This window comes from Aptenodytes patagonicus, chromosome Z (genome assembly GCF_965638725.1).
Source record: "Aptenodytes patagonicus chromosome Z, bAptPat1.pri.cur, whole genome shotgun sequence".
Classification (NCBI taxonomy): domain Eukaryota; kingdom Metazoa; phylum Chordata; class Aves; order Sphenisciformes; family Spheniscidae; genus Aptenodytes; species Aptenodytes patagonicus.
Window position 1 is genome coordinate 78,165,727 of NC_134982.1, and position 26,821 is coordinate 78,192,547.

The 26,821-nt window shown below is 36.5% G+C and overlaps 1 protein-coding gene across 5 annotated transcripts in view; it reads right to left on the reverse strand.

Moving 5' to 3' along the window:
- Positions 1 to 573: 573 nt before the first annotated feature.
- Positions 574 to 26,821, reverse strand: part of PTBP3 (polypyrimidine tract binding protein 3) — a 65,041-nt gene continuing 38,793 nt past the window's right edge. For all 5 annotated transcript variants that reach the window (XM_076362143.1, XM_076362142.1, XM_076362141.1 and 2 more), the window contains 10 exons: positions 22,944 to 23,108; positions 19,954 to 20,064; positions 16,773 to 16,947; positions 13,525 to 13,602; positions 12,720 to 12,859; positions 10,049 to 10,082; positions 9,320 to 9,412; positions 8,566 to 8,782; positions 7,430 to 7,507; positions 574 to 6,727 (listed from right to left, as the gene is read on the reverse strand). In XM_076362143.1, the coding sequence (XP_076218258.1) occupies positions 6,595 to 6,727; positions 7,430 to 7,507; positions 8,566 to 8,782; positions 9,320 to 9,412; positions 10,049 to 10,082; positions 12,720 to 12,859; positions 13,525 to 13,602; positions 16,773 to 16,947; positions 19,954 to 20,064; positions 22,944 to 23,108 (1,224 nt within the window). In that variant the 3' untranslated portion in view covers positions 574 to 6,594. The remainder of the gene's footprint in view (positions 6,728 to 7,429; positions 7,508 to 8,565; positions 8,783 to 9,319; positions 9,413 to 10,048; positions 10,083 to 12,719; positions 12,860 to 13,524; positions 13,603 to 16,772; positions 16,948 to 19,953; positions 20,065 to 22,943; positions 23,109 to 26,821) is intronic.

The window sequence follows — 26,821 nt, forward strand, 5'->3', positions numbered from 1 at the left end:
TGGATGCAAGAGTAAAAGGATCTAAATTAGTGTTGTGTAACACACAGGACAAGCAGAAGAGTATGAAAGAAAAGCAATCAACAAGAAAGTTGAGAAACAGGAAGCTGAAAGCAGACCATCTTTTTCAGCTACTACTTAAATTTTTTAAAATCTTTGTGCAAATGGTATGAACTTGAATCCTAAAGCTAGGGAAGAGTACAGCATGGTAAAAGACAAAACAAAAGAATTCTCATTGATGAGGCCCCAAGCCTTGAAGTCTCTCATCCGTGTCTCAAAGAATGAAGCAGTCTTCAACTGCTGTATTGGCTCAGGGTTGTAGAACAGATTTCCATCCTACTGAAAGTGAGAATTTCTACCCTGCTCAGGGGAAAGTTTAGGTGCTGCTGAACTTCAACTGTTGTTGATGATGTGCATTAGTCCTCTTAAAATACTTTTGATATAAAAAGCTTTTGCTTAGATGGCCATGTATGCTAAAGAAAAAAAAAAACAGAAAATAAGACATTAATAGCTGCACAATTATAAGACAAGAAAAAACCCAAAGCAATAGACAAGAACACAGGAAAATTTGAGAGAGTACAGCTGTAATGACATTTATTAAAAGGCATGCTACAAGAACTAGAGTTAGGAAGAGTTAGGTAAAGATACCAAGTAATTGGCAAATACACTAACCTAAAAGAAACAGAATATACTGCAGCATAAACAAAATCAAATTAACCATGCACTACACAGTCAAAAAAATAGCTTTCTTGAATATTACATCTTCTTTTCAGTTTTAAGTCATCTCAACAGACATGGAATCCTTTTTATGCAATGCCACAAGATGCTTTACAAATGAAAGCTGTTGCTTATTAAAATATACAAGACAATTGGTTTTTTATATAAAAAACATTTTACACTTTCATTTGTTCCCCAAAACACTTTTTTGCCAAGTTTAAAAAAAAAACCCACAAAACATGATGTTACAAATATTTACAGCATTTTCTTGTGTTAGATGAACATTTTTATAAACTGAAAGGGAACTTTATGAACAGATCACGTAAAATGAAGGAATGTCATAAATTCTTAGCCATGCTTTGTGTGTCTTGAATACAGTACTAAAAGTAGTCCATTAACCTTTTGCCTTATCTCACATCATTTGGTTCACGTTACGATCTCATTTTCCACTGTGTTTCATCCACTGATAGTAGTCTCAGGTAAAGGCCACTTTGCATTGGGTCTTCCCATCAGAAAGGAGCATGAGAGAAAACACAGGTTTTCCACAAAATGTCTCAGTAAAACCAGAACAGTCAGTCTTTGGTCAGAGAGTGAGGTGATGTTCTGATGCAAGAATCTGCTTGGTTAGCAACCTTTGTTTTGTGCTGCTGCAGTTCTAGGGTGAACTGTTGCAGAAAGTGGATAACATATTCAAAAAGAATCGGAAAGTGCTTAAATGAACTAAGTACATAGGTGGTAGCTTCCCACTCATAAATAATGCACAGTTTCCAAGAACTGAAAAACTGCTTACAGTGATGATGTTAGTCTGCTAAGGTAAAAGCTTTCTTCATCTATCAAGGACCTTCAATTACGTAAGCATTCAATTTCTCTGGGACTGCTCCAGGCACAACATGTTATTACTATTCAAAGTTGGAAATATGTGGGTTATGCTTGGATTCCTGCATGTTGCAGTACAAAAGAAAAAAACTGCAGTGGTAAAGGCAGAGGGATAATTAAATCTGTATTGAAACAACTGTAATTCACTTCTTGTATAGTCAGTGGACAACATTCATTTTTAACAATATAAATATACAATTTCCAGGGGGAAAAAAGTATTTATTATACTTAAGACAGCAATAGATATGAAAAAACCCTACATGTAAAATTACTGAAGGCACATAAGCTTTGGTCCAATTTTGTTCCCGTCCCCCCTGCCGCAATAAACCCTGAAGTTAAATACCTCAGAAATTTTCCATTCTTTTTTTAAATAATTCACAATTCCTAACTGTTGGGATTTGCTTTGAACAGGGCAGGCAAACACTCTTGTATATAGGAAACAGATCTTCAGAAGACAGTTAGAAGATAAAATTAATTTAAAGAAAAAAAATCTGTGTAATCTGACCAGAATCCTTTCAGCACAACGGTAACAACACAAGTCTGGTAGTTCTGCTCTAGTTAGCAACATACCAGGGCAAAAGGTAAAGGCAAAACGATGCTTTTTGTAAGCAGTTGAACTATCATTTGAAAAACAGCAGTACGTGCTAACAGGATACAATGACAAGTAGTAGATCCACATCCCTTATGAAAAAAGAACTCATCGCTTTCCTACTGACATGAATTGGAGGAGGGTATTTGATCACACAGGCCACGCTGGCAGTTTTATCAACAAAGGCAAATAGTTTTCTCGGCATACAAACACAGGATAGCCATCTGTAATCAGAAAGTGTCACATACAGGCAAATCTCCTCAGACATGTGGAGCGTGTTAGGCACAAAAAGGACCTCAATCTATCAGTGCACGAAAAAAGTGCAACTGACAGGACCTGCAGACAAGGCAACCAAGTCAAATTATGAATCAAAGTTTCAGAAATTTGTTCTGATGTTCAAAGACATTTGAAGAAATCCAAAGCAGCAAAAGTTTTACCATCATGCAACAAATCACAGGTCATTTGAAAAGGCACTAAACTGCTCCTGGGTTGTTAAAAAGGCCTTACTACACTTTGAACCAAGTGTGCATCCACCAAAAAAAATGGAGCTGGCAGTAACCCAGAGCTGATTTGTGGACTTGACATGTACATAGGCAAAGAACTCTACCCTCAAGCATTTCCAGTACCTGTAGTCAGGATATAACCACTAGTGTTTTAGAGTAAAAGTTCTGCGTTACACTATGCACATTACCAGGTACTTCACAAATGATTTAAACAGAAATTAAGAACCTATATTAAAGAAATTATGAGCCTATCTTTAACAACTTAAGGCCACAGTATGGAGAAGATGGAGCCAGAAACTTCTTGGGAGTTGCACAGTTAACAGGACAAAAGGCAACAGACACAGGATGCAGTATGTTTAAAGCCTAATTACATATTAGGGAAAAAAATTCACAATGAGGGCAGTCAAACATTGGAACAGTGAGAAGAACAGAGAATTTGTGAAATCTCCATTCTTGGAAATACTGTAAAACTTAACTGGACAATTCTCTGAGCAACTGCTCAAAGTTGGCCCTAATCTGAGTGAGAGGTAGGATTAAGGCCTCCAGAGGTTCCGTTCCAACCTACATCACTGTAAGGATCTGTAGAATAATCCCATTCTTTCCCAGATCCTGCTCTTCTCACAGATATCAAGGGGTCTGCTCATATATGCTTTAAAGAATCAAGAACTGAGATGCAGCTGTGCTTTTGCAGCCAGGCACCGATGAGTCAAGCACGAAGTGTAAGAATTATTCCTTTTGTCCCGATCCTTCACTAACAATGCATTATGATAAACAAGGGGTCACGGTTTTGCTTTTAATTATTCAGAGCAGAATACTGAATGAGATAAACTAGCCTTAACTAGTGCCTTCATTCTGCTAAGCAAACATTAAGGTGTACTGTTAGTTTTTAAGCTTGTCTGCACTTCTTGTAAAAGCACATCTCCCTAAGAGGCAGCATCTTTAAGATATAGACAGATCTAAAAGTAAGTTGACAAGAATAGTTCAACTGCAGAAATAGGACAACAACAAAGGAGAATTAAAAAAAGATACGATAGATGTATCACAAAACCAAAAAGCAAACATCATAAATATCCACCACCCAGATTTTTCTTAAATTAAAAAATTGTAAATCTCTGCTTACTTAAACTGTTCCATTTCAAACTGCAAACAGTCCAGAGCTGACATTAGCTATGCTCTAACATTAAGTTAAAACCGAGAAATTACTCCTTTCTCTTTTGGAGAGAACGTCAGAGGCCCTCGTCCCTTTATGTTTGATTAAGCTTTCCCATCTTCTGCTATCAGAGTCAACAAATTAAAATGCATGTGATTCACATGTTTGTATACACACATAACATATTACACAGACAATATACACATACTGCCTCTGATGTTATATGTGCCAATATTACCCCTCAAATTTAAGGCTCCTTTTTCCCTGCTTTAGAGTTACATTCAGATCTAATATGATTCCTTAAGAAACTCTTAAGAAAAGTGACAAAGCATATTTTGTGGATAATGGCCTAGTATTAGCAAACCAATTTATGTGCAGTAAACAAGGAACATTCTCAGTCCAGCAAGATTCTCTTTATCCGATACCAATGTGACTGCTAACAAGGTAAAACATAGACATGAATTAAAATTAAGTATCTTGGTGAAAAAGGGCCTATGCAAATGAACAAGCCTGCTTACAACTGCACTTCGCTAAAATCATAAATGTGTAACTTTTATGATTGTGCTCTGGCACCACACGATTACTTATTTTCATGAATTTAAAACAAAAATATTTGGTTGCAAACTTCACCAAACTGAATTAGCTATTTCAGAAAGGGGAAAATGGAAAGACTATCTCAAATCCCAAAGATAACATGGTCTGTTATTCATAAGCCAATTTAACTTTCCAGTAAATAGTACATTCTGAATATTTATTTATTTGTATTGTACAGCACTTATTATAGCTACATACATGTTTAGTCAGCATTCTATCAACTGTCAAATAGCACACTTTTGTTGCAGTAGAGAGGTCTGGCACCATCTTTACTATGATTGGCTGCTGCACCTCTAATTAATTTACATACATTAAAAGAAGGCAAGCTAGTTACTTGCCGATTTTGCAAAAATAATTCAGAGAGAAAATCTGAAAAAGCTTACTCCAGAATACTGAGATCATGGTAAAAACATGCCCTTTCTTCTAGAAAGATAGAAAAAAGTCATACAATTCATACAAATTAATGAAAAAACAAAATGAATGTGTGGCAAAACATTACAGCAGAAGCAAATTCTGCAGTAGCTAGAAGTAAATAAATGCTGTGTTTGAGAGGAATACCTCTTTAAAAGGTCATTCAGTAAATGCTAGAAAGAAAAATCTCTTAAAATGAAATTTAATGTTCTAAAATACAGTCAGAAGTCACTACAGTTCATATGTACTTTCAACACAAAAACTAACTGCATCTCAGCTCATTCTCCAAAGAGAAATGGACATTCAGTATCGAACATTTTTTCACACTTATAAGGGAAAGAATGCTAGCTCTTTATTACTTGAAGTTTAATACTGAGAGAAAATGCAGGGACCCAAAAGAGAATATTCTGATACAGCCAATGTCTCTCAAAAAGTTAGATGAAGTCCAGAAACTGGAGTGAATTTGCTGTTTGGTTTTTCTAAATAGGTTTTTTTTAGTGCATTTTTCAGGGTGTGAAATTTTTTTCAGCCACATACTGGTATCAGACAACTGCAACCAGGTAAATTTGAAGAATCCCTACTCAATTACACAATGAGTTAAACCTCATTCCCACCTCTATCCAATCTCTATACCAAAGCACAGGAGATTAGAATTCAGCGTATTACTTACTGGAAAAAAAAATTATTTTGAAGTATCAAGGAAAACATTTCCAAAAAGACCAAGAAGAGAATTTTCAACAAAGCACACAATATATTTTTCAAGATACTTCAGATAAAATTCTAAGCTATTGTATCATAAGCACATAGTAAGGCACATAATAAGAAATTAAGTAAATACACAGTAATTTAAGTATTAGACATTATAGTGGTACAAAAAACTCTTGAGGTTTAAGATAGATACCCCCAAAGATAACCTTAACAAAAATAACTTCTTAAAAATTTGTCAAACCATCATAGACCTGAATATTTTCCATAGGATTGTAAACATTTTATTCTTTCAAGAAATGTAAAAAATTCTTTGAATCAGGACTATTTTCTTGCCTTATTTTCTCCAAAGTACTATTACATAACATCACTTCATAGTAAAAATAAGACATTAAACATTCATTCCATGGTTAAGTCAAGCTAAGTCTCTGATACCACATCTTGAAGAAACTTGTCAAATATCTCTTACTCCACAGAGAGAAGGCACTGCCTTTTCTCTAATAATTTAATCCATATGAACAGCACAGACTTTTTGTTTTTAAAAAAAGTTATTTGTAAAGATTTGCCAAAGTATGAACACACACCCTGGTAACATAAATACTATTTAGAGGACACTCACAGTCAATGCTTGCTTTTCTTCAAGAAACCGAAGCACTATTTCACATTCAAATTAGTGTTTAATCTGTGTAGAGTAGATTTACCATTTTGTTAGAAATACTCTTTGTTTGGTATATTGTAAAAGCACTCTAAAATATTTTCTAAGGCTGATTTTGAACAAAAGCTAAAAGGGTGTTCTCAAAATATAATTTTAAGTAGGAAATTTGATGATAAATATTGTTGCTAAAGAATTTCACAGAAGAATCTTTCTATGGATGAATATTAAACTGATCACATATTGGCAGCTAAAATCAGAAAAGATCATCACTTAATTCTTTGTGTACGAATGAGCTTTTTCTTTTAAGAGACAGAGCTGGTCACAGCTGTTTCAGTCTCTATTTGAAGATTTTACTGAAACTGTGATGCAGTCTTTAAAAGGAAAGTTCACAGAAAAGTCAGATTGTAGATTTTGAGAAGGAAACTCGGAGGTGATGGTTTTCTCCAAGGTCATGATTGTGAAGCTCAATGAGAGCGTGAAGTGCTTCTTCCACAGAGCCCAGCTGGATAAGAGCCATTTTGCAATCTTTCCTGAAGTACAATAAAAACCATTATTAATCCTAACCAAATTTTCATTGCACTAGCCAACACAGAAAAGTGACGCAAGTATTTTTTCAGCCACATCACACATACTGAACACTTGTACAGCGAAAGAATCAGAACTAGTTATGCACCTGCTAAAATGAGGAGGTAACAAAACCATACAAAACTTGCAGATCAATGGCCTACAGCCATGCCATTCTTCCATTACACTGCACTTCAAAAAACAGGGTTGAAATAAGGCTTGAAGACCTCTAAGAAACACTTGTATTGTCCATATATATGGGATTATTCTAGCAGGTATGATCATGCTAAAATAATGCTGCCAAGCAACCTTAATGAACGTTAGAGCAGATTCATTGTCATCTTTTACATGACATTTTACATATACACAGCTTGTATTTCTTTTTAAAGAAGCGAGTATTTACTTTCCTTAAACTTATCTTATTTTGAACACATGTGGAATTTGTCAAAAGGCTGAATATTTTTAATTTAATTATGCTAACATAGTATCCCATTTAAAATTTTAAGATTAGAATGATCATAAAAATTGTCATGGCTGTACAGCTTTTGCCTGTAGATATACACACATGGAGTTTTGCCTATAGTTATACACACATGGAATTTCCCAAAAAAGCAATTAGCCATCTTCCAGGATGAAAGCTTGTTCAGCATTTTTATAAGAGAACTTACTGGAAGAATCTGAAGGCTTTCACAGTAGATCCAGTACTTGCAAAAAGGTTCTTCAAATCATCAACAGTAACAGAAGACCTATTTAAAAAAACCAAACAAAACCAAAACAAAACCCCCTCAACTTGTAAAAGAGCACAGAGTTCTGTAATAGTACCAAAATCTCAATTCTGCCTTCTAAATTAAATTTGAACAGCAAAAACTGTCTTCAACTCAAGCCATGTCAACACTTTAGCCCAAACATCTTGGCTTTGACACTAAGATTTAGCACCACAGTGTGCTACAAAAATATTTCAGATATACTCCACTGCTTTTCATCCTCCCCCATTCCTCCCTCAGTTAAATTCAGATTGCATAAAAATCACTTAAGATCTTAACCGGTACCTTCAGAAATACCTTCATCTTGTAATTACTGGTAGTGTGCTTCACATATTTTCAATTTTGAAACTTTTCTATTTTACTCAAAAAGCCATTTTCTAAGTGTCTTTTTTTTTCCTTTTTTTTTTTTTTTGACAAAATTCCATAGTTTTCCCTTTTTCCTCCCTGCACAGCTGCCGAACAAAAGAAGCCTGTAAAAACTTATGTTTGGCTGTCACTCCACATTGTTGACAACATTCTAGATAAGAAAAAAAGTTGTTTCAGTTTTAAAGAACACACTTCTTAATACTTTTTTTTTTAAAACAACTTCCCCTCTATGCAAGAAGTCTGAATTCTGTAGAAACTGCTCCTTAAAAAGTGTTAGAATGATTAAAAACTGTATCTACATTAAATAACGATGCCAGTGATGAATTTGATGTAATATAGCTCCAGTATGTTATCTCAAAAACCATGTCCTTAATCTTTGCAAAAATTTATAACACAAGACTTAATATGTGAAAAACAAAAGCATATTATCAAGAAAATGTAAACTGTATTAAAACTTGTAAAGAAGAGCATTCAATTAGTTATCCTCTTTGCTAACAATAAAAAAGTGACAGTTAAAGGATTCACTTATTGTTAATTACACAGCGGAATGACCCAAATTCTCAGGAAACTGTAAAAGGCCAAGGAAACTTAAAGCTTATGTCAGACTTTGTAACTTAAGAACATAACCTAAAACCCACCATCTTTCCAAGCAGATCACACATGTAGATACTCACGGGATGTTGGAGAGATGCAGGGTGGCAGATGGAGGAAAGATATTTTGGAAGTTCTTAGAGCCAGGCTTCTTAAAGCGATGTAAAGGGCTATTGCTATAGTCCTTCGTCAGACCCTGGTCTTCTTGTCCCTCACGAGGAAGTTGAACTGTCTGATGTTTTGAAAGAGTAGCATGGAGGACCCTTCCGTAAAGCCTCTGTCCATTCAAGTGGCTGATAGCTAACCAGTGGAAATACCATTTGAACAGAAATGAAGGGAGGGGAAGAAAAAAGGATCCTTTGAATACTAATAGTGTCTTCTATTTAGTGTCAGATTTCACATTCTAAATTTAAACTGCAACTTCCATGTCTACCAGGTGGGCTATGTCATAACATTATATTTAAAACAAGTGTATAAGGATGTAATATAACCTCCAGCCTAAATGCAACAAAACTGCAGCATTTCAATAAAAAGCAGTTGATTATGCTTAAATAGCTAGATATAGGATAAACTACAGGAAAATTGCATGATGTTGTAATTCTAACATTTACTAGACTGAGATTCACAGGATTTTTTTTTAACCACTATAGGGAAATAATTTGTTTACATGAAAGCAAACAGACCATTATCAACATACACAAGGAAAAGTTTGTATGTTGTAAAGCATCACAATGATGGATTTAATTTGCTTATGCTTGTCACTGACAGATGGCAAATTCCTCATCTATATCACACTCATGAGAGTTTGAAGCATAACTGTGCCTTAAAAATCAGTACCTAATTGAGCCTGCATTGCATCTGCCATCTGAACCAAAGCATTTTCTTTTTTCTTAAACATGATCTTCACACGATGCACATCGCCATACACACCTGTGGAAATCCAGAAAGGAAATTTGTCCAGAGCATTACTACAAACAGCACAAGGGCAAGTCTGGTTCTTTTGACTAACATTAGTGTTACAAAGAATAACAGCCTCATTAAACAGCTTGGTTAGAATATTAGTATGAAGGAGAGCTTTAAAGTTTGTGTATTGTTTTCTGAGGCTCAGAAATGGGGGAAAAAATCCAGGATCTTAGTCATAAAACTGCATGTTTATGTTCAGCTTTTAAATAGTGCAATAGTGTTAAAGTCCTCTTAACAGAGGCATATTAAAATATTACTATGCCAACAAACATTGTCCTCTGCAACTAACATACGTGCCAATTCTGTACTCCATTTCCTCTGATGCAATCTTTGTTTTTTCATCTTACTTTGCTTTCCCATTCTTTGTAGTAAACAAATCAGACCACACACTGAAATTCTTCTGACACTGTAACCATTTTGCCTTTTTGGTACCTGTGGCCTAAACTACTGACTCAAATTACTGTCATTTTAAAACCAGCACATTCTCTTGTGCATTTTCTGGACAAGGACAGAACAATGGAGCTTGCATTAACCAGCACGTGTCAGATAAGTAAAAAGAATGCTAGCCCTGTGGTTTCTCAAGGTATATTTGACATATCTTACCAAATAGGATGAAAAGTCCATGTGGTGTGATGGCCTGTTTAAATGATAAAATGAGTATATTATTTTTAAAGCCATGCAAATAAAGAAATCTATTCCATAAGTGGATGGTAAACAAAAAGAATGGAAGAGATACTGCACACTAATACATAAACCTGTCTCTCCAAAAGCCATTCCCTGCAGTAACTACAGTGTATAGCATTCTTGTTAATGTATATTTGCTACACACATGTAAAATATTTAAACAAGCTAACACTTCAGCTCATGCATTTTCATCACTCAAGACTCAGTCTGTCATGCCGAAGAAGTTAAGTGGCTTAATTATCTGAGCTTATTCTTTCCAAACTAGCAGTTCATTCCCTGAAAAATGAAAGCCATTTGCTAAACTAGAAATAGAAAAAAGCATTCAAGAACTCCTTTACATTTTCTAAACAGCAGACAATACCTACAAAACTAAAAACAGTTGCTTCAAAATGTGTTTGCTTTCTCTTCAATTTTGTCCCCATCTCTGTACGTGACCATGACATGCTAAAGTGATACACATACCATTTAACTGTTTATATATGAAGCATATAGAAAGTGGTATTTAAATTATGTTTGATTAGAAGCTGTGAACATAAAGCTAAATATTGAAAGAAATAATTTTTCTTCAGTGATTTTTAGTTAAATCCTTGTGTACCAAGCTCCCCAAGGACCAAAGAAGATAATTTACACCCTGAGGCAACCAGATTTTATTCAACTGAGGCAAAGGTTTTGCCAGTAATGAGTACTAAAAATACCTGGGTATCAGAAGCACTAATCACAGCCCTATTCCTTCTCAACTCATAACATTTGAAATGTGTACCAAACATATCTAAATTATTTAAAAACAGAAGATACTGCAGCCTAAGTGTAAGCCCATACTCTTTTATCATCAGCATTTAGTGATAAGGAACAATTACTATCAATGTAGAACTTAAATGCTTCTAGATTTTATCTTTCTGGCCCAAACATTTTAATTCAGCACAGAGTTTATTTAAAGACATTTCAACCAAATGAAACTGCAATATTTCTACTAAAAAATGTTTTTTGGAAGACAAAACCAGCTAATTTAAAAGTCATGAGGTAATGTTCAAATGCACACTGAAACCCTGCAACAGGGGAGAAATATAAATTGAAATAAGGTCAATTTCAGATTTTCTATACACAGAAAAAGAAGTGACAGGGCTCAGACAACCACTACCAAAGAACAAGTGTTACACAGTTGCCAAGAAATGTATTTACAACAATTTATATTTCCAACAATTAATGTTGTTGTACATTCTTATTTTTAACTTTTAAGAAGTTGAGCATTACTTAATGCATTTATGTTGTATCATGCATTGCAGCACAAAGTTCTACATGACAACTTCTTAGATATGATTAGTATTAAATAAAGCAGCAATGTCCTAAAAATAGCTTTGAACTATGCTTCACATATGCTTATTCTTAAAAAACACACTCTTTTAAGACTCAGAGAATCATCTTGAATAATCAGCTGCAGAAAGCACATCCACAGCAATCATCGGAAATTAACTGATAAGATATATTGACAAATCAAAGAAAAATTTACTTGTCTCACAGTCCTAATCTGCAACTGTTTCTTTTGATGCTTACTGTGGAATTCAGCTATTAGTACAAAAAAGGAAACACAGCAATTACTTAAAGACTAAAGGAACTGGTCAACAGATTTTTAAACCTCAGTAATATGAAGATAACTTCAATTTTGCCAATAACTCCTAATTTTATCAGTTTTATGGTTAAGTGAATCAAATGAGTGTGTAAAACAAGCAAGAATTTTACATTGCTGTAGTAGAACTGTTTATCAACAGTCAAGTAGAATTGTGTTTTAAGTCATGGCCTTGGAAAAGCTTGATTTTTTTTTTTTTAGAGATGTACATTGCTTTTAATTAAGCACAGATCTGTGTGTAATATTTAAGTAACAGGAGTAAGCTCATAGAACAGTCTATGTCATTTCCACTACAAAAATAACTATCCAAGTTGTCCTTGGCAATTTTACTGCCAACATATGAAAAAAATCTGTGTGGTACTATGAAAAGTGAGCATGTGTATTTGTTAACTTTTAAAAATGGATTTACAGTGATGTCAATAGCAAAGCGCACCTGTGTTCTTCCTCTCCAACCTGGGAAAAGTTGCAAAACTACAAAGATCCTATCAATGTTTTGAAAGGTACTTGATTTGGTATGCTTTTATCTCCTTTTCTCTTCCCTCCTGTTTTCTCTAACTCCTCATGTTTTGTAACAAATGAAAAATTCTTTAGCTTCTCTAATGATAAAGTAGCATACAGAGGAGTCATATTTAACAGAGATACCAGTAAGTTTAGTCATAATATATGTTGTTTACCTCCTCAAACATTTCTTACGTCTGACCATTGACTTTTCTCCAATTACTAGCTACACTGCTAATATAGGTTTCCTAAAGTAAATTGTGTTAGGAAGCCTTTCACTGCTGACTGGAGTTTTTAAACCTCATCAATACTGCAAACTATCTCCAACAAGAATAGAGCTGTCCTGTTTTTTATATTATCAGCATGAAGATTTACTCTCTTATTCCTTCAGCTAATGTAAATTTGCAAGAAGCATTCTGGCAGTTGGTACAAGTTGATACTTGCATCAGTTCCACCAATTGAACTTACTTCAGGGTTGAGGTTGCTGACTAGTAAAACAGAATTTCCTGGAACATCGGTAACACCAGGAATAGTCATCTGTCCAGACACTGCAGATGTGGTGACTGCGAGAGAAGTAAGTGTTCCAGGAGCAGCTGGAACCGAAAGACCTGGAAGGGTATTAATAGCGTCACTTGACACCTCAAAGTGGAAAAGACATTTTAGAAGACAAAAGCAGGTTATGTTTCGCAAAAACATCAATATTCAATAAAAAAATGCCTTTAAGGAATTTAATTACTCCTAGTATCTGACCAATAAAGCAGGAAGCACCTCCCCCCTCCAGAGATAAAGAAATACTCAGCTACACCAACAGACCCAAACAAAAGGGGACATAAATTGCAGCCCAAGAAAGAAGAAAAATAATAAAACACAGAAGTTTATCCTGTGCTAGAAAGGAAAAGATTGCTGAGTCTAGAAGACTATTTATTTCTCATTTTATAGCCAGAAAGAGGGAGACTTCCTGCTGTAGCTTTGAATGTCACTGAAGTCTTATGACTCTTAGAAAAACAGATGCTTAGAGTTTCTTCTCTTGCAGGTAATCTTTATCATGGCATTTAATTTCTTCACTAATTAAATTATAAACTACATCAGCATGTGTTTTTTATTACAGAAAGTAAGTTTACTGAATAATACGAGAAAGAGAATCAGAATGACTCAAACGAATATTGTATTCTGACTGCTATATTTGAAAACAATTTGCTCTGAACACAGGTGTATTCAGATAGACCACTAGCCGCAGGTGCAAACACCACTTTTTTAGAAAACAGAAACTTACCAGCACCTTGAGCAAAGCCCATGGCTGGGGCAAACCCAGCAGCCCCTGCATATGATGGGAAGATGACATTTTGGGTGCCTAGAGAGAGCAGACACGTCTAATTTAAAAAGACTTTAAAATTTTTAGAAAACAGAAGAGACTTCAGCAATGAGAATCAGCTTCCAGTGTTGCTGTGACTTCAGTCCGTGATTACATCTTTTATAAAACATTTGGGTTAAAAACTCTCATTGAAATCCAAGATTCTATGTTTTACAAAGACAACTTTCAGCCACTTTTGAAAGCAAATATTCCGATCAGCCCCAATGTCCCTCTCTCAAACGAAGTCAGGGCAAAATGTGATTTAGACAAGTTTGAATAGGAAAGCACAGCACAGGTTAGTATACGTTAAAGTTAAGACACCCGTGGCACAACGTTCAACAGTTTTTATTCACACAATGGAAATGCATTCTAGAAATTTTCTGGATAAATACACTCAAAAACATTTTGCAATGATGAGATACAACTATTTCCTAGATATTTCTAAAACCAGTATGGGCTAAATAATACAAACAACTACAATGAATCTGAGGTTCTGAATTTTACTAGCTATTGAGATGCATAAACTATACGTATTCTGCTTCTTAAGGAGATGTACTTTCCCAGCTCGTATTACTTCATAATTAGTGCTTTTTATGGTTCTCCTGGCAATCACAAACATTAAACAGATTTGGAATATCAACATATGGAGGGTCCCAGCCTCAAAGATAGCTCAGTGATTTTCACATTACTATGTGGAGTTAAGCGCTACCCGGGGCAGCACACAAACTTGTGTTCTAAGAGGCAGTTAGACACAAGCTTGAGTTGTGGATTCTGTCATATGTTAGCACACCAGTTGTTTTTTTTTTTAAATGGGACGTGTATAATCAGCAAATACATCCTGCAAGCCTGGCAATATGTCTGTTTTACTACTCAAACCTCCACCATTGACTAAAATAGCTACATTCACTAACAGATGGTTATTGACAGGGATGATACAATACCATAAGAAGTATCCGTTATGAATTACAAAAACAACAAATGAAACAGACACCACAGATCAAGTATTCATGAATCCTGCATCACATTACACCTCCTCTTATCTGTAGCAACAAAGTGTCTTTCATACAAACAACTGAATACATTTATCACACCAAAGCAAGTCATCGCATACTTGAAATACACACCCTGGTGCATTATACTGACAAGTTCTGGCAGTATAGGTATTAATCACTTATTCACAATCCAAGAATGGCAATGGAAACATTAATGAAGAAATAGATAAAGCGCTTTCATTCTGCCAAACGAGACCTGCATGTTGCACACTGATACCAAAATCAGGCATGTAAAAGTTGTCAAACAGAGCTAATGCAGAAAGATCTGGAATTCTTTGTTGCATTTTTTTATGTGTAAAATCATTTGCTTCATGGCTAGCAGCTAGCTTTCAAAGCAAGTTAATTCATGTATCTCTGCTTTATGCTCACTGGGTGAGGGAACTCTTTAAATGCAAAACATTCACAGAATCTGCTTGTTTATAGTGCTGTATCTTTTCCACCAAAAACAAAACAAAAAAAAAAAAAAAGAGAAAAAAGTTTCAAGAGCAGTTCAGTTTTGCTATTAAGATAACTTCCAGTCTACAGAAAAACCAGATGTATTATTCTGATAGTTACCTGCTTTATCTTATAATTCTCCATCAAAACTACGTCCACTAGTAATAAAATAGGAAGTGCAGGTGTTGACATGACTCCCAACATCTTCTCCTCATGTCATGCAACCGAGGACTATCAGAACATGCCTATGGCAACATATGTATGTTGTTACCATTGACAGAAAGGCTAGAAGCATGCTTCTCCCAGGCTACAGCTATTTTTTTAAAAAAAGAAAAATATCTATGCAGCTGCTTCACCGCGGCTGCACTACAAACAGATTTTGATACAGATGTCAGACTCTTCTTTACACCAGCACCTCTGCTGTTCTTACAGTAAATGTTCAGACTGAAAATGAGATTGCTAGCGATGACAAGCTCGGAAGAGTGAGGGGGAAGGAAATGGAGAAGCATTCATGTGTTATCCTCCAGAAGCATGCATACAATGTTACCTCTGCCCTGCAAGCACGTTTGTCCTACTCTAATTGTACTTTCCCCTTTCATTGACATTTCAAATTGTGTAAGTCTGATTATTCAGAAGACATCAGATCTATAACGGCCCGTTTCCATGATGCGTATGGCAAATCCTCAAAACAATTATAAAGATGGTTGTACATTACATAAAGATCCAAGGCCTACCTTTAAGGGGACCAGCAAAAACAATCCAGAAAGTAGTGAGCGCAACTCACTCTCTTACTCTAATCTAAGCTACCAAAGCCAACTATCCAAAAAACCAAACCAAACCTAGTATCTGCCCTAGCTATTACAGAAAACTAAAGGAAAAAAAGGGAATTCTTTCCCAGCCCTTGCTACTGTTCTAACCAACCAGACGCTACGTAGATACCTATTCAACGTCTGAGACAGTAACTTCTTAGCTGTGTATTATTGCTCATATTTGCCATTAGAGAGAAAGAAAACAGCTAAAATCGCTCAAATTGCATTGTGAACACTTCTGCCAGCTCATCAGATTGATCTGTTTGATGATTTGCATTATTACCAAAGTTGATTAAATGAACATGCATGAGCTATTTATGCCAAAAAGGCTTCTCCAGTGTGGCTTCAAGCAGACACTGTCTCCACTATGCCATGGAAGTGACTTCTAAAATTCAAGAAAATGTCTAAAGTTTTACCTTTTAGAAGGTGACTACAAAACTTACATAAATAAGTGTAGTATTTCTAAGTTTCCTATGATTTTGTTTGTTACAGCAGAGCTAACACCCTTAAAACACTTATTTTCAAGCAGCTTTAGGCAATCAGTGTCAATTTTGGATGACTGCCATTGACCATTCTGACATGCAACATTTATTATACTACCTGTACCAATGATATCATTTCACAGCATTTCACAAATGTAGCTCTTTGACAACACTTTAAATTTGCCCAAGAGCATTCCTTGTTTAGTTTCAGATACTCATTTATCTTCAGTAGGACTTTCTGTTTTCCTTACAAACCTTACTGGACCTAACAAACAGAATTGTATGCAAAATGTACCCTTCTATGAACCTGTTATGAAGCCAGAGCATAAATGCAACATAAAAAGCATAATGACCTTACTATGTATTTATCACTAAAAGTGAAGGTTTCTTACCAAAGGCAGCAGCTATGGATGGCTCCAGGGGTGGCTGGCCATCACCAGAAGGAAGGTCAAGGCGAGTGAAATCTCTGCTTTTGTCGTTGTTGTACTTTACCTTAAGGCTAGTTAACTTGGAGAACTCAATACGCAGGGTGCAGCACGCAGTATAGACACTTTGGCCATCCAGAGCCTGAAGGAAAATAATTACATTTTCAGAGGCAAAACACATAGTGGCAGCCCCACTGTAAGTTTATCTTATTTTCACCCCACAATCGTATCCAAACAGAAATTCATCTTTTGTTTTTAAGGTGCTGCTTTTAAACACCAAGTGACAATTATACGGCCACTATCCTTACCTAAACATCCTGTATAGAGTACTAGTGTAGTCCACTAATTAGTAAGTATTATGTCGCCTTGTGCCAATGGACAAAACACAGCTTTAAGTATGACTTGTCTTTCTAGCTGTGCTTCTAATCTTACTTGTCTCCCACTCAACACACGATAGCAGATGCTAGTAGCGATACTAATTTGGAGATTTTTACTGTACGGAACTGTCCCTTACATAAGCTGGTGAGGGGTCTGGAGAACAAGTCTTATGAGGAGCGGCTGAGGGAACTGGGGTTGTTTAGCCGGGAGAAAAGGAGGCTGAGGGGAGACCTCATCGCTCTCTACAACTCCCTGAAAGGAGGTTGTAGCGAGGTGGGTGTCGGTCTCTTCTCCCAAGTAACTAGTGATAGGACGAGAGGAAATGGCCTCAAGTTGCGCCAGGGGAGGTTTAGATTGGATGTGAGGAAAAACTTCTTCACCGAAAGGGTTGTAAAGCATTGGACCAGGCTGCCCAGGGAAGTGGTGGAGTCACCATCCCTGGAGGTATTTAAAAGATGTGGCGCTTAGGGACACGGTTTAGTGGTGGACTTGGCAGTGTTAGGTTTACAGTTGGACTCGATGTTAAGGGTCTTTTTCAACCTAAATGATTCTATAAAAGCCATCTTTTTAAGAGCAGCTATGCTCAGAAGGATCACTGAAGTAGTATTTTCTGCCTATACCAGTCATAAAAGAATCATGATGGATGAAGGGGGAAAAAACACTCAAAAGATACTGGTTTGTTATAATTATTTAATATAAACTAGACTGAAATTATAATTTCTGTGAAATCTTTAATAAGGTATAATTTATTATTAATACTGTTCTTTAAGAAAAGATGCTATTGCTAACAAGCAGGCTATAATCCAAATACATTTACTAATTTCCAATATATACTTAATCTCTAAAACACATAGTGAATTTACTTACTGGACTGAAGTGCAAGTAGCAATAAATATTCCGTGCCTTTAATTTTGAAGCTGAATAAAGTCAACTTCAATACAAAAGTAGGGTAAAAGTTCCATTCACTCTAGTCTTTTGGTAATTTTTTGAAAAAACTGAATGCCAAATACCATTTAATACTTAGGAGAATCTATTCTTTTATATACCTTCTATGGGAACTTTCAAATTGATTTTATTTATTCACTAATATTGAGGTGACCACATAGGTTAAAGAGAAATACTTGAAACTAAGCCCAAGACACTTTGTAAGTGAAGTGTTTTATTTTCTGTCTTCATTTTTTACTTCACAGGTCAAGTATTATAACGTGATGATTTGTAACACTGCTGTCCCTTCTGCAAAAATCTTTGAGGTCTCAGCTCTTAATATTTAACTATCAAACTACTCCCCACTGAGGAAATTAACAATGTTTTCTAGAAATTAAAATATTTAGCTATTATAAGGAAACTAATTCTAAAAGTTGTTTTGAAAAACAAAAATGTATTGGGTTTATGCGGGAAGGTTTGGGGGGGGGGGGCTGCTACCCCTCTGTGGGAAGAGACCAGGGGCTGCCCCGTGCTGGACAGAGTGAGTTCCAGCTGGCTCCAAAACAGATCTGCCGCTGCCCAAAGCGGAGCCAGTCAGAACACTGGTGGCGCCTCTGTGATAACATGTTTAAGAAAGGGTAAAAAACACTGTGCAACAGCTGAGGGAGAGACAGGAGTGAGAAAAATGTGAGAAAAACAACCCTGCAGACACCAAGATCAGAGAAGGAGGTGGAGGAGGAAGTGGTCCAGTTGCCGGAGCAGAGATTCCCCTGGAGAAGACCATGCTGATGCAGGCTGTCCCCCTGCAGCCCACGGAGGTCCACCGTGGAGCAGATATCCCCCTGCAGCCCATGGGAAGGATCCATGTTGGAGTAGTTTGTGAAGGACTGTATCCCATGGGGAGGACCCATGCTGGAGCAGGAGAACAGTGTGAGGAGAAAGGAGCGGCAGAGACAAAGTGTTATGGACTGACCACAAGCCTCATTCCCCATCCCCCTGCGCCACTGGGGGGGAAGAGGTAGAAGGGTTGGGAATGAAGTTGAGCCTGGGAAGAAGGAGTAAGGGTGTGGGGCAGGTGTTTTTACTTTTGTTTTTGTTTCTTACTGTCCTACTCTTATTTTTAATTGGCAATAAATTAAATCAATCTTCCCTAAGTTCAGTCTTTTATGCCTATGACAGTAACTGGTGAGCAATCTCCCTGTCCTTATCTCAACCCATGAGCTTTTTCACCTTATTTTCTCCCCCTGTCCTACAGAAGAAGGGGAGTGAGAGCAGCTTGGTGGGTGTCTGGCAGCCAGCCAAGGTTAACCCACCACAGAAAATGTACCTAAAGCAGGTGAGCTTTTCTTCATTACTGAGAACGTGCATTTTAAAAATCAGGGTACAGCTGGTTTGAAATTAGGAAGTTTAAGATGAAAACATTGATTACTGTAAATTTCTCACTGAAATTCAAACAAGTGAAACGTAATATTCATCTAATCTCTGGGCATTTAACTACACTACTCTTAGTATTGAACCTCACTGAAAATACTCCATTTAGTTTGAAAGGCAAAAAGCTTTTTGGTCAACTACAGTTACCATCACTCATCACTACTGACAACTCCAATTTTTGTTTTGGTAGACTCACGCATGTCTTGGGGTGTGTGCTGTACATTTATGCTTGCAGTGATAGAGTGTTATCCTCTTAACTAATGAGGGATGTCAAAGTTATTCATGTGCAACAAGAGTGTTAGAATGACGAGAATTCATAAAGTTAATGATCAAGCTATTCCTAATGTTTCCCATTTATCTGGGGAAAAACAGAAAAAAACCCACCAAAAAGCCAAGCTGAATACACTACACTTACCATTTTGGCATAATATGCATGCATTGGATCAGCATACTGGAGCAAAGCTTGGAATTGATTGTTCCTAGTGAAGGTGATAATCTTCAAGACAGATCCAAATTTAGAGAAAATCTGAGAAGGAAAAATATGGACTTTCAGAAACAATGAATAATACACGCACGCTAAAAACTAGCATTTTAAAACTTCATACAAATTTCTGAAAAATATTTCTTTTGTGAGAGCTGAAAAGAAATTGAGTGAACTCAGAATTTTGTTTCAGGTAAAAAAAAAAAAATTAAAAAGAGGCTACAAAAGATGGGGAAGAGGGATAAAATTTCCTTAAAGATTTAGCAATGACTGTTCAACTAAGAGCAGGGAAGGCCAGCCCAAAGAGGTATTTGTCCAATGTCTGCAGAGAAATTGTGGATAATCAAAGTTGAGGTTTGAGAAATGGACTTTCACAAGTCAGTTGAGGTGGGAACTGCAAACTGCCTTTCAAGGTATCCACCTTTACATTCTGTACTTCCAACAAATTCTGCAAATTTGGTGACCAAAAATTCATCTTAAATAGTTGATGTGCCTACAAATTAATTATGCAGACCCACTGTCCAAACTAGAAGACAAAGAAGGAAAGAGGCAAGACAAAGACCTAGTTTGTGACCTACCCCTCTCATTTACAATTGAATGGTATTTGATTTATTGCAAATGCAAGCACTGCAGTAAAATTTTCAAAGGTTGAAATTAAATATATATACACTCAAAATGAGAGTGCGCACTACATGAAGGTGTCTATACAAAAGCAAAGCCACAAAGGATGAGGACAAAAGTATAGCTATCATGCAAGTGCAGAAAAACTATGTCCAAATTAACAGTAGAAGAGGAAAGGTGAATTTGGGAAGTACTAACAGTTTTAGAGCAAACTGTTAGAATCAGTGCAAAGTGAGGAAAGCAGAACCCCCCAGACAAGTATTAAGCCTGGAACGGAAAGAAAGGCCAGAGGTAAGGACAAGCGTCTCTTTGCCAGCCTATTAGGGCTAGAATCATGGATACAAGACACACTCTCCTAACCCTTTGTGCCCAGTTTTTCAATCTCTCAGAAGCAAGGTTTTTATGCTGCAGTCATCATTTTGTGGTAGAAGACAGAACAGAAAGCTTTTTCACAGCAATTTAAAATTAGCCATTGAGTTCCTGTTCACAAAGCACTTCTCCTTAAGAAAGGCCTAAATTCAACTTCTAAATACATGCTTTTCCATGTTTATCTACAAGACCAAACAGACCTTTTTAAGATAATGAAATTCAATGTATTCCTGTTTGGTTTTAAACCTAAAACCCACTGTATATATCAATTTTGTTTCTGCAAAGATAACAATGAATATTCTATTTCTTATAATAAATATTTTAAGGTGAATTGTGATTAAAAAAGGGTTAGTTTCTTGACAAGCAGTTATAACTTACAAAATATAGTCAAAGTTTTGGATGACAGCTTGTGTACTAGTGTTCCATATGATGCTATACTTATCAGTGAAAATTTTAATTTCCATTAACCTTACCACACTTACAAAGTACGATTACATTGGAGCTATCAGGCACAAAGTGCTGCTTTAATTAGAGGAGGTTGTCTCCTGTTAAGAACTCCAAATAAGCTCCCTTTTCAAATATTGCTTAATTTTCTAGACCTATTGCAAAAGTAGTTAGTGAGGGCCATTGAGCAATTCAAAGACTGAAAATACAGTGCTGCTGCACTGAAGTAAACATTAATCAAATTAAAGTAAATTACCATGAATCTCCCCTTCCACTGCCTGCTTAGTAAAAAATGAAAAAAACCAGACAACCGAACAAAAAGCCCATGTAAGATTAGATCCAGGAACTGCTGTTGCACTATTAAACTAGTACAGCTCCCATAACCACAGAAGTTTGTTCTCAGGTTATTCTGAGTGCACTAATAATCCTAAATAGTTGACGTAGTATTTGCACGAGCTCGGTAACGAGTGAACAATACTCACAGATACAAACAAAAGTTTAGATCAGGCAAATTGCTACATCAAAGTGACAACTAGTATACTAGTTAATCACTATCATGGGGGGAGAGATACAGAGAAAGAGGAAATATTAAGAGGTAAGAGGAAAAATAAAGTGTTGGTAACAGTCAACTATTGTTTGAGATGCTAGTAGAGCAGCAAAAATCTTCTTCCAGGACTGTACGTTCTTGTAAAAACATCCCAATTATTTTAAATCGCATTAATTCAAGAAACTCATATTTGGGGCATGTTTATTATTGCACAAATTTACTAGTAATTACAAAAGCTTTAAGTGTGAAACCCTTTGCAATATCTGAAAAAAGTATCAACAAATCCTTCAGGCACAAAGAAATAGTCTCATAAAGTTACTGGTTTTAAATGTATAGTTCTCAACAGCATAGCACAGCCCCTAGCAGGAGTTATGGTAACATCTTTCATAGCTATAGCCTACCACTATTCCAGGCTTTCAGAGGTAGTTAAAGTAAATGGCATTCTAACAGTTGATGAACAATCAAAAACATTTGTCCAAGCAACTATACTTGTATATTACATCACTTGCATCGAATTACAAAAGTGAATATAAAACCCTAAAATATAATCCAAACTACAAAAGTTACTCAGTACAAAGAGTGCTAAAATATTGGTCCACAATTTCATAACAATCAGTATTTCACCACCTCATCATGTGGGCATAAATTAGAAATAGCACCTCAAGTTTGTTGCTGCTTCCACAGAAACAAAGGAATTAAAAGAAATGAAAGATACCATGAGAAGCTGAGTACAGAAGCTCTGTTTACTTTGATTTTTTTGTGCAAAACTGATTCAAGCCTAGATCCCTAAACTGCAACAAATAATTTTAAAGTGACAGTCCTCATTCAACTGATTAAGGATTCACAGGTACTTAAAAAAAAAAAAAAAAAAAAAAAAGATTAATGGATTTACAATGGCAACATTGGAACAGATTTTAACTATTTTTTTAGCAATCCTCATTACCTGATACAGGACTTCTAAAGTGACAGGGTAGAAAAGATTTTCAACAATGATTCGAAGAACAGAACCTTGACCGTGAAGGGGCCCACCTTCAGCAGCAAGAGCACTTGTAACAGCCAGGCTTCCAGACTGCATAGCATTCACAGCTTGCAACGCAGCTTGGGCTCTCTGAAATCATGACACAGTAGAGACCGCAATTAACTTACACACATACAAATTATTCATATCTAAACAAAGATCTCTTACAACAAAAAGCATGTAACATGCATTTAAAAATGCAACTTTTAAAAAAACATATTCCCTTTATCTGATTATCAATTCAAATCCCATGTTAACAGGTAAATCATACCTCTTCATTCCCTCCCCCTCCCCTAAAATAAGTCAGATCATACTTCCACAGAATTATGACTTTCTTTTTTAGTTAAACTGTTACTACTTTGTAATGCCATATAACACAATTTTGCTTTGATTCAGTAAGCTTTTGTCATTCTAGAGATTTTCCAGCAAATCAATATGATGACAATATTGTAATAGACTAACAACCAGTGAGTGTACCAAAAACTATTTGCTCTGCTTTATTAGGATTTCATTCTCTTCAGGAGCTAAGTTTTGCTGGGGATAAGCTTAAAGGTGCATACCCTGCTCTTTTTTCTGAGCCAAGCTATCAACCACAAAAACCACCTTTAAATCTCACTCCTCAAACTGCCTCACTGGGACTTTGGAAGTCTCTACGTTTGTTTTTGATGGGCTTTTCTCAAAAAGGTCTTCAGACTACCTCTGAGAGCACTATGGAGAGACGTTCCTTTCCAACTGTAGTCTTGTGACTTAAGTCATGTCTCAGTAACACTATTTCCTTGGAAGATGGACTAAACATGGCACATGATAAAGACGTTACCCAGTTTCAGAAACATGTGACCCTGCAAAATAATCTGTACTTCAGGCCTGAGCCTAGACACTAGGTCAGTAATGTAGTGTTCAGCTGCCCTGCTAGGGTCTCTACAATTTAAATAAAACTCAAGTGTAAGAGTCATAAATGCAAAAAAAAATTTTTTTTAAGTAGACAATGTTGTTTTTATGGAAGGAGAAAGCAAGCGTCATGCACTGAGTTTAAAACACTCTGAGAAATGGATACAAGGAGCCTTATTTGCAAATGTGAGTGTAGTTTTCCTGAGGTTGTTACATGCACCACATCCTTAAAAAAAAAAAAAAATCACTCTTGTTATTTTATTTATTTGTTTTTGCAGATAACAAACCAATCCCGCAATCTTGGATGAGGAAAGAGACAAATAACATTTATCAGATTGACAAGCTTGCAAGATTTCAGTGACTTTTGTGTCAGCACAAATTAAAAATGAGCACTGATTTTTGCCCCAGTCACTACTTGAAACATTCTTACAGAAAACAAAATTGTGATACACACATCATATTATATAATTTACGTATCTAAATGGCAGGTCAATTGCAATTCATCCAGGAATCCAAAAATCCAAATGGATTTCAACTACAGTATGACGGTTTTGTATACTTTGATCTTGTTGTGCAAAGGGTATTTCCTTGTTTAGAGATTAGGATTTAAATCAGTCATCTGCAATGTTCAATTCATATTCTTAAGAAATCAATTTTTAGTACTTCAAAAATACAAGGAAGAAATTAATTCTGGTGTTTGGCATGAAGTTACACATAAAACTGATGTTTTATCAGTGAAAATATCCATTTTATTGGATCTAGGGGGGTTCTTAGAATAAACAGTCAACATTAAAAAAGATAACGCTATTAAGAATAAACTTGAATGATTTAAAGATGATGATTTGCTATTCCTGAGTTTGGCAAGGCCTTGGAACAGTGCCAACAACACAAATCTTACAAAAGCAGGTTACATGACCCCTCACAATAACATCCATATCTGATAAAGTAAAAAGCTTTGAAAGAGCTGCTTTTTGGGCAGAAAGTGGTTCATCATGTTTCTGCTGGGTTTGCTCTTCCATATATTCTTCAGATAGCATCTACAGACCCATGATTAGCAATTAACTTTAAGAAAATACAAACATATAAAATTGAAGTGGTATGTTTTTCTGGTATACCTGCTACTATATTATGGACATAGTAACAGGGGAAAAAAATAAGGACTAATTATTCAGAGAAAAGATTTACCAGAGAAGACATGATACTTTCTTCATATTCTGAAGCTACTGAGAGCTGTTACCTAATGTTAAAACATAGGAATGGCAAAAGTTCTTTCCAAACACATTGTAAGCAAGTATTTCTAAGTAGTGTAGAATATAATAGCAGGGTCACCTACAGCAGGGTGCTTAGGACTGTTTCCAGTCAGGTGTTTAACGTATCTGAGGATGGAGACTCCACAACCTCTCAGAGCAACCCATTCCAATGTTTGACCACTCTCACAGTAAAAAAGTTTTTTCTTAAGTTTAAGTGGATTTTCCTGTATTTGAATTTATGCCCATTGCCTCTTGTCCTGTCACTGGGCACCACTGAAAAAAGTCTGCCTCCACCTTCTTTACTCCCCCCTCACCACATATTTGCAGACATTGGTAAGATACCCCCAACCCTTCTCTTCTTCAGACTGAGCAATCCCAGCTCCCTCTGGCTCTCCTTGTATGACAGACGTTCCAGTTTCTTAACCATCTTCATGGCCTTTTGCTGGAATTGCTCCACTATGTCCATGTCTCTCCTGTACTGAGCAGCCCAGGACTAGACACAGAATTCCAGATGTGTCTCATCAGTGTTGAGTAGAGGGGAAGATCACCTCCCTCAACCTGCCAGCAATGCTCTGCCTTCTGCAGGCCAGGAGGCTGCTGGCCTTCTTTGCTGCAAGGGCATGTGTGCTGTCTACCAGGACCCCCAGGTTCTTCTCTCCCAAGTTGCTTTCCAGCTGGTTGGCCCCAGTGTACAATGGTACCTAGGGTTACTCCTCCTCAGGTGCAGGAGTTGGCATTTCCCTTTGTTGAACTTAATGAGGCTCCTCCTGTCAGTCCACTGCTCCAGTTTTTCAAGGTCCCTCTGAATGGCAGCACAACCATCTGGAGTGTCAACTACTCCTCCCAGTTCTGTGTTGTCAGCAAACTTGCTGAGGATGTTCCCCATCCCATCATGCAGGACATTAATGAAGATGTTAAACAGTATTGGACCCCCAGGGTACTCCACTAGCAACTGGTCCCCAGCCGGAATTCATGCTACTGGTCACAAGCATTTCAGCCTTTCAGATCACTTCACAGTTTACTTATCTAGACCATATTTAATCAGTTTGTGTATTGGCATGTTATGGGAAACAATGTTGAAAGTTTTACCAAAATCAAGATAAACAACATCCACTGCTCTCCTCTCATTCACCAAACCAGTCATCTCACCGTAGAAGGCACATTGGTTAGGCATTACTTCCTTTTCAAAAACCCATGCTGACTTTTCCTAACCACCTTCTTGTCCTTAGAATGTTTGGAAATGGTTTCCAGGATTAGTTGCTCCATTACCTTCCCAGGGACCGAGGTAAGGCTGATCAGCCAGTGGTTCCCTGGATCCTTCTTCTTGTCCTTCTTTAAGATAGGAGAGAGATTTGCTTTCTTCCAGTCCTCAGGAACCTCCTCCAATTGCCATGACCTTTCCAAGACTGTAAGGGTGGCCTTGCAATGACATCAGCCAGCTCCCTCAGCACTCACAAGTGCATCTCATTAGGGCCACAGACTTTTGTTTACCCAGTTTGTTTAAATGTTCCCTAACGAGATTCTTTTCTACTTCCTTCATCAAGACTTTCCCATTGTTCTCAGTTGCTTGGTATTCCCAAGGGCAAGTCTTAACTGAAGACTGAGGAGAAGGCATACAGTACTTCAGCCTTTTCCACATCCTTTGTCACCAGGGCTCCTGCCCCA